The sequence below is a fragment of the Marmota flaviventris genome, chromosome 8 (genome assembly GCF_047511675.1).
Source record: "Marmota flaviventris isolate mMarFla1 chromosome 8, mMarFla1.hap1, whole genome shotgun sequence".
Lineage (NCBI taxonomy): Eukaryota > Metazoa > Chordata > Mammalia > Rodentia > Sciuridae > Marmota > Marmota flaviventris.
Genome location: NC_092505.1, coordinates 122,211,482 through 122,224,420, shown reverse-complemented (window position 1 = coordinate 122,224,420; position 12,939 = coordinate 122,211,482). Strand labels below are relative to the sequence as shown.

At 49.5% G+C, this 12,939-nt stretch overlaps 1 protein-coding gene across 2 annotated transcripts in view; it reads left to right on the top strand.

Moving 5' to 3' along the window:
• The window catches only part of Clstn2 (calsyntenin 2), a 561,925-nt gene extending 553,165 nt beyond the window's left edge, over window positions 1-8,760 (top strand). For both annotated transcript variants that reach the window (XM_071615603.1, XM_027933766.2), the window contains exons 13-17: window positions 1,039-1,209; window positions 1,705-1,850; window positions 1,979-2,102; window positions 2,862-3,046; window positions 4,872-8,760. In XM_071615603.1, the coding sequence (XP_071471704.1) occupies window positions 1,039-1,209; window positions 1,705-1,850; window positions 1,979-2,102; window positions 2,862-3,046; window positions 4,872-5,075 (830 nt within the window). In that variant the 3' untranslated portion in view covers window positions 5,076-8,760. The remainder of the gene's footprint in view (window positions 1-1,038; window positions 1,210-1,704; window positions 1,851-1,978; window positions 2,103-2,861; window positions 3,047-4,871) is intronic.
• The last annotated feature ends 4,179 nt before the right edge of the window (window positions 8,761-12,939 follow it).

Sequence of the window (12,939 nt, the reverse complement as noted above, 5' to 3'; positions counted from 1 at the left end):
TGCTTTGGGGATGAAGAAATATACTTATCCAAATGGACTCGGTTCACAAATCTTTCAAGAGCAGTTGAAGACCAACTCAGAGGTTACAAGTTTCCCAACTGGGATCAGAAGAACATGGTGTCTAGCTCGGTTCTCCCCCTGAGTCTCTATAACCTGGGGCAGCTCCACCCTGTGACCTTGCACTTCCCCATTGGTGAGATGACGATAACACTAGTACCCCCTTCATGCCTATTAGGGTTGCATTGGCATAGTTCCTGGCACAGATCACCCTCCATAAATACCAGTCACTTTTATCTTAAGATGAGATTTTAATTTAGAACTTCCAAGCAATGTCCAGCTTTCAAATACTCAGGTGTTCCTCTGAGAAACTTGGAGTCATAAAATCAGGCAGGGGCCACCAGACTGAACAACTGATTAACCCACAATTATTAATGAATTATCGATTAATTATTGGTTATATTGTGCTGACTTAATTGATTATGAATTAATAATCCAGCTCCATTTGAACCATGCCTAGTAACAACTGCTCCACGGCAGCTTCTGCATCAGACATGGGGGATCCAGTCAGGTACTTCTGCCCTTGAGAACCCCAGAGCCTGGTGGGGGAGACGGACACACACAATGGCCACATGACGAAGCTGCGGGGTCAGGGTGCCAGGCCACTTAGCTCTCCCCTAATTGAGGGCTGTGGCAAATGGAGGCCCTGGCCTGAGCAGGACACTATTTTCAATACTCCCAAGACCCTAGCTCTCTCCAGGAACAAGGAAACTGAGTGGCAGGGAGTTTATCTAACATTTTTACAGCTTCTGGGAGGTAGAGCTGCTTTCCAGTTTCTGACTATCGTATTCACGCCGTTCCCACTAATTCATGCCACCCAGCCTCAGCGCCACCTGACAGGTGCGCGATGGGCCTGGTATTTGGGATTGCACAGCTTCGTCTCCCGCCCCAGCCCAGCTGCAAACAGAAGAGAGATGAAGAGCAAGGGCTGCCGTCCCAGCAGTCCTCATGCCTGTGTCCCCCACCTCCACCTTCCCACAGCTCCCAAATCGGCAGTCCTAGAAGAAATGCTTCACAACTTAGACTTCTGTGACATTCTGGTGCTTGGAGGGGACTTGGACCCTCGGCAGGAGTGCTTGGAGCTCAGCCACAGTGAGCTGCACCAGCGACACCTGGATGCCACCAACTCCACTGCAGGCTACTCTATCTATGGTAAGGTCCTGCTCAGCACCCCCAGCCCAGGGGTCCTCTCTGCACCACCTCAACTGGGGCCCGGGTGTGGCGGCACCTGTAGGCAGCCCTGGGGCCAGCTGGAGACCCTGGACATCAAGGCACAGTGTCTAGACTCTCCTTTGGAGAGCTACTCCAGCATCTTGGGGTATGGTCCCCCATCCCAACTCCTGGCAAAATCTGTAGAAACCAGCAGGAAACTTCTCCTATAATGTTTGATCCCAATGTTACGGCAATATTTGGGAGACTGAGGCCCAAACATTCCAGTAGAAACGAGTCTTTGTGGAAACGCTCGGTCAGTTGCATTGGTCCCTTGGAACTTCTGCTCTGCACATTGTCTACCCCTAACATCTGGACCTCTTAACCCTGATGGATTCACAAGACCCACAAGTTCCAGCAGCCCCTGCCTGTCTCCCCCGTGTCCTCTTCCTCCTCTTTCTTTTGCTTCCTGATGATGAGTGCGGTCTCTTGGCACAGGTGTGGGCTCCATGAGCCGCTACGAGCAGGTTCTGCGTCATATCCGCTACCGCAACTGGCACCCGACTTCTCTTGACACCCGGCGGTTCCGGATCAAGTGCTCGGAGCTCAATGGGCGCTACACTAGCAACGAGTTCAACTTGGAGGTGGGGACACTCTGCGTTGTCGGGGAAGTCCTGAGTCACCTGTTCAGTCCCTCACGCTTTCAGGAGAACTATTACAATTGGCCCACCTGCCACTCCTGGTGACTATCACCCCTTCTTGCTCTTCCCAGGTCAGTGTCCTCCATGAAGTCAGAGCCTCAGACAAGGAGCATGTCAACCACCTTATTGTGCAACCTCCCTTCCTCCAGTCTGTCCATCACCCCGAGTCCCACAGTAGCATCCAGCGCACTTCAGGTAGGACACCTAAGAGGAGCGACCTCAGGATGCGGGGTGGTCACTGTGACTCAAGATTGTCCACTAAACAGTTAGGTGGCAGCAGCTGTAGGCACTCAGAACTGTGGAAAGGCATCCTGCCGTGGAGAAGATATGGGTCCTTCCTGGGAGGACCCGGCTGCCCTAGGGATCCAGTCAAGTAAGCGAGACATTACACACAATACATAGTAGCCGAGGTTGCTACAAAATTAAACCAGTACCTTCAGGTCTAGCTCAACAACATGCCCTGGATGAAGCTTTGCCTGAAGCCCTTACATGCACTCGCACACAGATAGCTTACATACATACACACACACACACCATACTGTAAAGTCTCCTGTCCATACCACTGTGGAGCACTTACCATAGTGTGTCATCTGGGGCCATTTGTGTCTCTCCCTACTAAACTTTAGAGTACCCGGGTCTCAGTGAGGGCTCCCTTGTAATCTGAAGGGAGAAACCTGAGGTACAAGAGAGCTGGCATTTATTGAACACCTACTCTGTGCCTCTGCAGAAACTCACATGGATTAATTCACTTATTCTTTGCAATGACCCACAGACAGGAACTATTGACTCTGCTACATAGAGGATGAAAGTATAGCCCAGACAGGGTCAGGGGCTGACCCAGAGTTCTGGGGGGAAGTGCATTTTAACCCAAGCATGGATGCTTGGTTCATACTCCATCGCAGAATGCCCTAGGCCTTTGCTCATCCTGCCACGTGGGTTTCTTTCTCCTTGTAGTGGTCCCGAGCATCGCCACAGTGGTCATCATCATCTCCGTGTGCATGCTAGTGTTTGTGGTGGCCATGGGCGTGTACCGAGTGAGGATTGCCCACCAGCACTTCATGCAGGAGACCGAGGCTGCCAAGGAGAACGAGATGGACTGGGACGACTCTGCACTGACCATCACGGTCAACCCCATGGAGGTGAGACTCACGTCCGGCTGGGAACTCCGGGTCGGGGGCTTCTCCCTCCACCCAGCTCAATTATTCCTGTGCTCAGAGTCTGTCCCTTCATCCAGCTGTCTATCCACCAGGTCTTCCTGTCTCGGCTTCTTCATCCCTCTTGACCTGATCAGACCGTATTTTGCCACCAATTATATTCTCTGATTAAAAACGTGGGAATTGTTCTCACACCACAAATGGAACCAGAAATCTGTTAAGGCAAGGAACCACATGGTGTCTATTCCTTGCCTCTCCCGTTGGTTCAGCGCTGACTAACACTTCGGGACTTGGTATTAAATCCTTGATTAACTGGCAGTGCGAGTTACCCGGCTTTGCTCCAGAGTGGCTGCAGAGTTCAGAATAAGCTAAAAAATACAACAGCGAACCTGCCATTTATTAAGCTCCCCATTGTGCCAGACCCTGTATGTGGGGCTCCATATTCAGCACCCCGTGAAATAGGGTCATCATCCTCAGCTACCAAGGTGGGAAACACATGAGAGAAGAGAAATAGAGTGCTCGGGTTCCCAGGACCGGTATTCAAACTGTCTTGTCATATTCTAAAGTTCATTTCGTTTCAGTCAGTGGGCAGCCCCCAAATCCGTCCATGATTGTGCAAGACCCCTGCTCTGCACAACTACCAAGGAAAGCTACCTGCTCATGCCCTTGGCCCTTGGGTGCTGAGCTCAGGGAAGTAGGAGACAATCAGGAAGAGTCACAGGAAATAACAAAGTGGTCAATCCAGCCTGGTCCCCAGTTTTGCCCTCTGCCCAGTTTTGGTCTCATGCTCTGATTTCAGAGCCACCATGCCAATGTGGCTCTGTTTCTCTAAGCACCTGCTGGGGGAACAGTGCTGAGCCCACCTCTGTGGGGACTCCAGAACACCATCCTCCGAGAGCTGAGCCTCAGATGTGGAAAGCAGGAACAGTCTGAGGACCAGGGAGCAAGGGCGAACCTGGTGATGTCGGTGCCCAGTGAGGTTGAGTAGGAAGAGCCTTGGGGGCTGGAGTATGCGGGGAAGAACAGAGCTTGAGGAGGCTGCCCAAGGGAGGCCTTGAGGAACAGGTAGATTTGGGGGAACCAAAGTAGAAGAGAGACATTCTAGAGAGAGGCTGTAGCCAAGCAAGGAGACACCTCTTCTATGACCTGGTTCACCAGCCCAAAATGAATCCAGAAACAAGATTTTGCTGGAATCATCAAAAAGGTAGAGGGAGGGAGGGAAGGAGGGAGGGAGGGAAGGTGGGGGGAGACTGGGACTGGAAATATGGGGTACAATTTGAGGACACAATCCAAGAGGTGAGTGCAGGCATGGGGAGTTAAGACCTGGTCTTTGTTCTTTCCAAAGTAATGTTTCTGAGGCACCGCACACCTGAGTCTCGGCTTAGAAGGTCTTCTGCTCCCAGCAACATCACATTTCATCCTGGAAAGGGGTGCAAGATTAAATGCTGTACTCTCATGGAGAAGCCAAGGATTGCAAAGCTCCATTTAGATTGGCTTTGGAAATGCCAGACAAGTCCTGGCCTGACAGGTTCAGTCCCCACTGGATGGTACTCCCATCCTCTACACTAACGCTGACCTGCAGTTCATGTCTGCAATTGGCTGATCTTCAGGCCCTTGTGTCTCCCCTAATTTCCCTTCATCCAAAGACCTCCTTCCCAGAAAGCCTTTCTTCGGTTCCCAGGAGTTAGCTTGAAGAGAAGGGAGTCCCCAGGGACCCTTAATGTTTCCTTAACAGAGTAAGAAAGGTAAGCTCCCAAATTGCCTCTGTTGGGCCCCTGGTGAGTGTCTTCTTTCCCTCTGTGACATCCAGAAACACGAAGAACCAGGCCACGGAGAAGAGGAGAGCGAGGGAGAGGAGGAGGAGGAGGAAGCAGAGGAAGATGTGAGCTCCAGCAGCAGCGACTCTGACGACAGCGAAGAGGAGGAGGAGGAGGGGATGGGCAGAGGCAGGCACGAGCGGAGTGGCGCCAGGCAAGCCCAGCTAGAGTGGGATGACTCCACCCTCCCCTACTAGTGTCCCAGGCCTGCTCCCAGCCCGCGTGTCCCTTTTGTAAAGCCCGACCCAGTGTATGCCCGAGTCTATCACGCTCGCCGCCGATTTCGATGACAGGTCTGGGTGGCCTTCTCCGGCTTTCTAGAACCTGCCCCACGTGCCTTGGGCATTGATTGTGTCCAAGCAAAGGGCAGCTCCAAGAAGCCCAGTGTCACCACCAGTGCAGACTTCAGGGTGGACTTTGTCCTGTAGTCCCCATGTCTCCTGCCCTGGGCTCACCTGGCTCCCTGCCAGCCAAGCCTCAGAGTTCTGAACAGCTCGCTCCTTTCTGCAGGGGAGAAGGTCCACCCTGGTGTCACTCCCTCCCCCATGCTCAGTGTCCCCAAGGCCGTTGGGGTCCAACTCACTGTGCGCACACCTGACTAAGTGTCTCTGTCCACCCACACCAGCAGGTCCTCCCTGTGCCGACTCTCCAAGGCTCCTCTACGCAGGGAGGGTGGCAGGACTTCACATAACTAAGGTCCTAGGGCTCAGCACTTGAAAGAAAGCCCCTTGTTGATGAAGAATTGAGTTTATAGGGAAAGGGACACCCCCTACACACTCACATACACACAGTCCCCAGCCTGGAGACCCTTTCCTTTTGCTTCTTTCTGAGGCCACTTGAGCTTATATGACAAGTCCAAAACCAAGAGCTGGTCTTTGACCACAAGCAGAGCCTGTCCCCAGTTGAAGGGGCCAGCCTGCCAGGGGACAGCTGAGACCTGTGTGGCTGCCCTGCCTGGCTGCCCATCACTCCAAACCACCATGCTCAGGGAGCATTCCACCCGGACCCCACCCCCCAATGTCACAGTAAGGGAGGAAGGATGGCTGATGGAGGGACAGATGGGGCTTCATGGCAGACAGTCTTGGGAGACAAGCTGGTGTGGCTGGACTCCCTGGCCCAAGCGCAGCCCCCAGGTTGGCAAGGCTCCCTCCACTGAGCCTCGTGGTCCTTTATCTCCTGTGTCACAGGTTTTCCTCTTGAGAGCGTACACCCCTCTCCGATAGATGAGAAAATGTGTGAACTGCAACTGTCCAAGGTGACAGTTTGGAAGTTTAACTGCTGGGGATTAGAAAGATATTTGCAATGATAGAGGCTGTTTCTTTCTTCTCATAAAAGAAGGTCTAGGGGACAAATCTATCCAAAATCCTAATTTATTTTTCTTTCTTCTTCTTCTTTTTTTTTTTTAAATAAGAAAGTCTTTTCCATTGCCACTCTATTGTGGACACATCGTGAGGAAAATTGTTGCTATAGTAACCAGGGGGTGATCTTTGTGACCAAAAGAATACCAGTCAAGAACTAAGGCTATTACAAGACTTCCACGAGGCTCTGAGGACACGTTTGCCTCAAACGTCTCGGGTACCTCTTTGTCCTCAGTGTGTTCGAGCTGTCCCCTCTTCTCACCCCTCCCCGAGCCCTTCCCGTGTTGGTTTGGCACAGGTGCAGAGTGGGTACCTTTAATTAATCCCCTTGTCATCCAAACACAGAGCTTAAGTAGGGGGGACCATAGACAATGGCCTCTTATCCAGCCTCCACCCAGCCAGGGTCCATGGAAAGTCTCTGCAACCCTTTGAATGGCGAAAACTACTTTATACAGCTTTTTCTCCTGAAGGGCTTTTTAAATTTTTGGCATCCCTCATCCTCCTTCACACCTCACAATAACCCTGTGAAATATTTGAGACACCTGTTGTTAGACACATTTTCATGATGAGGATACCAAGGCTCAGAGATGCAGTGTCTTGCTCAAAGCCATTCAGAGGTATAGAAAAGACTGGATGCCTCACCCTCCACTTCACTTCCAGGATTCTAATGACCCTCCCACCATGCACCTAACAGGCATCCTGAGCACCTACTATGTGCAGGCACTCTACCAGGAACTGTGGGGAAGGGATGAAGTGCCCTCCCCTCAGAGAACCTGACAGTTGAGGAAGGGACAAACAGGCCCTATGCAGGCACATGAAGAGGGAGGGGCGGGAGAAATCACAGGAAAAAGAGAGACATGTTTGCAAACCCAGCCAGGGCTCTTAATTTTCCCCTTCTTGGGAAAAAACACTAGAAGAAGCTTGAGTTTTGATATTCATTGTGAAGAAATAGATGCATCTCCCATGTGAATTATGCCAATTAAACTCCCCTCTGTTGTTTTATCCCCCCAAAAATCATGCCTGCACATCTACAGGGGAAAATTCATAGGATTGGTTAGGCCCCACAATCCCATTATTTAGATAAAAAAGAAATTCTTCAAACAGGCATTTAGGAACTACTGAATTCTCCCAAAGGGACGGCAATGAAAGGAACACTTTATATGTATAAAGCCAATCCTTTCTGAATTAGCTTTTCATTGCAAATGTTTCAGTCTCGGGTTTCTGAGAGCACTTTTCTTCCTGCTCTGTCTTTGCAGTTTGGTTGGGTGGGAAGGTGTTCCTCAAGGCCTCTGGCTGTCTCTTGCAGCCACATTACTTATTCATGGTTGGATGAGCTATTGGGAGCACCGAGCAATCTCTATATGTTTTCAGGGAGTTGGCACAGAGCATATGAAAGTGGCACTTAGCTAGGACAGCAAAGATGTGGCATTTGAGGAGCCATTTGGTGACCAGATTCATTTACAGAGAATCAGTAGTGACAGCAAACCAAAGCCCTTTCCTTCAACTTTTGCTACAGAAGGTCATTCTACATGCTGGCTCCAAAAAATGAGGCACTGGAATGACAGTGCCCAGCCAACAGGCATCCCCCTGCTCCCCATACTTACTCAGGACCGCAGGTGAGAACAAAGTGGGAGTGGCTATATAAAAGCCGTAGAAGCTTCAGGAGGCTTCCAGATGAATGGTGGGTGATATAATTTGCCCTCCACCAGATTTTCTGACCATAAGTGAAAAATGTCATTAATCAGCCTGGCACTTTCCGGCCCCCATACACTAGCATTTTTGGAATCAAAACTCTCAGATGACCTAGATACACTGTGACCTCTCAATCAGACAGCTATAGCACAGGAAAGTGCAGACTCATCCCCACAAGGACTCACTGACTGGTTTGACCACTTTCCAGCCCAATGTTGCCCTCCAAGTAGACAACACCGTCTGGGGAACACAGCTTGAAAATAGATAGTCTGAGACTTCTCAGGTGACTCAGGTGGCAGGAAAGAGGAGAAAGTGGAGGCAGAGACTGGAAAAGGCCAATAGAGAATGAGTTACCCCAGCGGAGTAAAGCAATCGCCTAGGTAGTGAATTGTCTTAAAGAATACGAAGCCTATATTCTAACAGATGTAATCAAATTCTGTATGGCTGACCAAAGCCCAAATTCATCTAGTTGCCCTAAATGTGATTTCTGTGGGATCTCTTTTCATTACCACTGTTTTGTTTTTTTTTAATTTAGTCATTCGTTTTGTCATGTAGCATTTAGACCAAATACCTCTGCATTTAACAAGGGCTGTCCCTTGTGGACATGGATACCCCAGGAGTAAGGTCCTGCTGGGAACAACATCCCCCGTTCCTATATGCCAGGGATCAGCAAACTTCACCTGGAAAGATCCACATAGTCAAGGCTTTTAGTTTTATAGGACATATGGTTTCTATGGAGAGTACTCAACTCTGCCTTGTAGCTTCAAAGCAGCCATAGACCATGTGTAAACAAATGAGTGTTCCAATAAAACTTTATTTATAGACATCAAAAGAGTAGACAATTTGAATGTACATAAATTTTACATGACTTGATTTTTTTTTCTTTTACTCTTTTTTTTTCATTTTTTTATTGGTTGTTCAAAACATTACAAAGCTCATGATATATCATCTTTCATACATTTGACTCAATTGGGTTATGAACTCCCATTTTTACCCCAAATACAAATTGCGGAATCACATCGGTTACACACTCACATTTTTACATAATGGTATATTAGTGACTGATGTATTCTGCTACCTTTCTTTTACTCTTTTGATTATGATGTTCATGCACTCAAAAATACAGAAATCTTTCTTAGCCCACAAGCCATACAAAACTAACTGCCAATCAGATCTGGTCCCGAGGCTGTAGTTTGCTGACTCCTATGGACATGCATGGAAAGCAGGCTTCCATTTCCCAGGCAAAAGTAAAATCCACGACCTTACCCCCAGCTCCACTCCCCATTGGCCTTTGCTCCAAAATCAGGAAAACTTTGTTGTCCTTCATTTTAAGATGTTTTAGAAATTCATGTTCTGAAAGTAAACAAAAACAAAACACACTTGCTATTTTTGTACTGACAAACCCATACACTTATTCCTAAGACTTGGAGGCCTTGGATCCAGGAACAGACTCATCACTGAGCTCTGACTCCAGAGACCAGTGTTGATTCCCCCAGGGCTCAGCACCTTCCCGGGGCGGCTCAGCCTTACTGATTTCTAAGCAGGACTGTTCATTATCTCAGACTGATTGTCACTTCAGCCCCACTCATGCCTTTGCTCTAAAAATGATCCTGAAGACATGTGACTGCTTGAATCAATAGCAACATAATCAGCAGAAAGCCCTACCCAGCACACTTCAAAATTAGCAATCTTCTTGGTTCTATGACTTGATATTAGCAAGAAGAAGAAAATGAACCTTTTTTCCTTAATCATCTCTTCACTTAAATTAAACAAATTGGTTTTACCAAAAAAAAAGTAAGAGGTAAATCTAATTCTTTTATATGCCAGTAAAAAAAAGTAGATGATGTTCACATAAAAATCATTTTCCGGTCTCTGGGGGATCCCCAAAGCCTCCTGCGAAGTATCCTGGCAGCTATGATGGTACATGATCCTCTGTCTGCATCAGACATTTATCGAGGCTGACAAGCCAAAGCCCTTGGCACAATTTAATTTTCATGTAACCGCTTTCTGTGGTCCAGCCGTAGGCAAAGGAAATGAGCAATGAAAGTTTTGAAGTCGACTCCAGCACCCTCGTTTCCCTATCTTTATTTGCTTTACTTTATAAATTTATTCTCTATCTGCTCTATAGATCTTGCTTTCGTTTTTCCTTTTGGCTCCAACTGGAAAAAGAGATTTGGCTTGACAAGCACTATGGATTAGGAGGTGAGCTTCACTCTGTCCCAGGGAGACAAAAAGAGACAGAAGTTACCTCTGCCAGCACCCCAGAAAGGAATCTGACACTTCCTGTGTGCAGTCAGCAGACAGATGGGAGCCTGCCTTGGCAGCCACATTCTATATTGGAAAATGTGGGTACCAGGCCCTGTGCCAGGGATGGGCAAGGAGGCGAATGAGACAGGACCCTTGCCCATGAGGGTCTCCTGGTCTCATGAGCTGTTGGGATGTTTCCCTGGACAAGTTTGAGAAGCTGTGGGTGAGCAGTCGGGACTGTCAGGGGCAGATGGGTGGGGTCAGGGTGGTGGGATGACTTGCTTTGGCAGTTATCCACCCTAAGTCAGATGGTAGGTATGATTCTGTCAACACCTTTCTGAGGCAGACTGAGGAGATGTCTAGGGGAGTGGGCACGGTTCCCTTAAACGTTCCTTAATTGTTTCTGAGCCTGACTCTGTTCACTTAGAGAAGAAGGCCAGTCACGGTGCCTGCTGGGCAGAAATAACATGGCGGAGAGCTGAGATTCCATGAAACTAAACCACAGGGAGCCCTTAGGTAAGAATAGCAGCCAGTTGGGAAGGCTGATCCTGGTAAACGGGCTATCATTAGTCAAGGCCCAAAGGCTTGATCTGCCTGGCGTAAAGGCCCCCTGAGGCCCAAATCCAGAGCTGAGAAGCAAAGGAGGCTCCACTCAGGAGGACCTGGGATGGCACACGGCATGCTATGGAGCCGTGGTTCTTAATATTTGGCACCAGCAGCAGCATCACCTGGAAACCAGTGAGAAATGCCAATTTCCAAACCCCACCCCAGGCCTACTGAGTCAGAATCTCTGGAGGTGAGCTCAGCAATCTACCCATGAAAGACCTCTTTGATTCTGCTGCATGCAAACCTGGAGAACCACTGGTGGAGAGGTTGAAGAGAATGGCTTATGCTGGCTTTATCAGGAGCTGCTTTTATGATTTATCAAGGTAAAACAGTCAATTGCTAGTGCAGTGACAGGCGAGGGCTAACCACACTCAGGGCCGCTGGACTGCAGTGGTTTCTGGACACACTGGTCCTAGTTCCATTTACCCTCCTCCCCTGAGGCGCAAGACAATTCCTGCCCTGTGCCCCTGCTATCCTAGAGAGAGACACAGCCCAGGAGAGACTATTGTGAAACCATCCACCCATGAAAGACCAAGTTCCTGTCCAATGAGCAGCTCCTCCAGGGCCATATTTTATAAGGAAAGAGTGAACCTGCAGCAATGAGTTTAGAAGGCTGGGAGGCCACTTGGTTCATAGCCTGTATGCTGGTGGAGCACCCAGGGCCTGGCAGAGGGTGAACGGGTCTTCAAGGACAGGTTACTACAGAATTGTCCCTCCATCATGGCCTGGGGTGCGCAGCATCCCAATTCAAACATTAAATTGGATGGGGAATGGATAGCTCTTCTTGGAAGGGCAGTAACTCACTGTACTAAAAGTAAAAACCAAAACCCAAAAACAAACCTGCAGTCTTATTAATTCTGTCTAGACTCTGCAATTCCTAAGGCCTGGTGAGGCACCAGGTTCCACCAAGACCCTTTGCCTGACCTACTAGAGGCCTCAGGTCTGCTGATCAAACTCTGTGGAACTCCTGCTTACTAGTCATTGGCACCTCGGTGTGGCGCTGAGTCTGTCCAGGACTCAGAGGAGGAGCCACCTGGGCAGGAGCCCCAACACCTGTCCCTGGAGGACTAGCATCTGCTATTGATTCCTTCAAACCCAGACTCTGCCTGCTCAGAGGCACAGCCCGGTCTTCTCAGTAGTCTCCCCAAGTCTCCCCATTTCCCAGCCCAGCCTGGGAATAGATCTTCTGATTAAATGTCAGTGGGAAAGCATGGCGGAAGCCATACAGGGGAGTCTGCATAGTCTGTCCTGAGTGAATTCTCTGAGGACACATTGCTTCCCAAGACTTAAGGGGACTGTATGTGTTTCCTTACTCTAGTCCTTTATCACCAAAGCCTCTTATGAGACAAAATGACAAATAAGGGTTGGGTAGTTCTGAAGGCAGGATGGGCCCTGTTCTCATGGCAGGTCTGGACTCGTGCCAGGCCAGGCAGGAAAGGGAGGCATCATGGCCTAAGGGCAAAAGCCCTGGCCCAGCCTGGATACCAGGAAGAGTGAGGGGCAGTGGGTGTGCATGGAAAGGCTGGGCCACATTGAGATGTATAAGGAGGCAACACCAGCCACCTGCTGTTACACCTGCGGGACAGCGCAGAGCCTCATCCCAGTGCCAGGCAGGGGTCTCCTGGCTCCTGCCTGGAGTAGTGCTCCCATTCTGAGGAGCAGAGAAGGGAGAGTGCCTCTAGACCACTGAAGTGATACCTCCCCAGAGTTAGGGCCCTGCCCCAGGACAACTTCCAGTTGAATGAATGGAACCACAGCCCTCCCTTCCCAGGTACCTGATAGGAACCCTGGAAAACAATATCACGCAAGGATAGTATGGATTCCCAACTCTTACCACCTCTGCGTGCCACCTCCCTAAGGCAAGAGGACTACCCAGTCTATCGCAGCACCCTGGGTGCCAAGCACCGTGCCTGGCTCATGGTAGGGGCTTCACAAATGTTGGGTTGAATGGCATCCCAGAGATCATGTGACCTCAAAGATTGGGCTTGGTTTGAAAAATTAAGATGCCCCAGGGGAGAAAGACCCTTCCATCCTGTCTCTTAATTTGTAAGTCAGGGTCCTTTATAAAATCAGATAAAAGCAGAAAGGAAGTTCAGATGACAATGCTCTTGCACTCCAAATGGAAGAGCAGGAGTGAGCTTGTTTGCTAAATGACCCT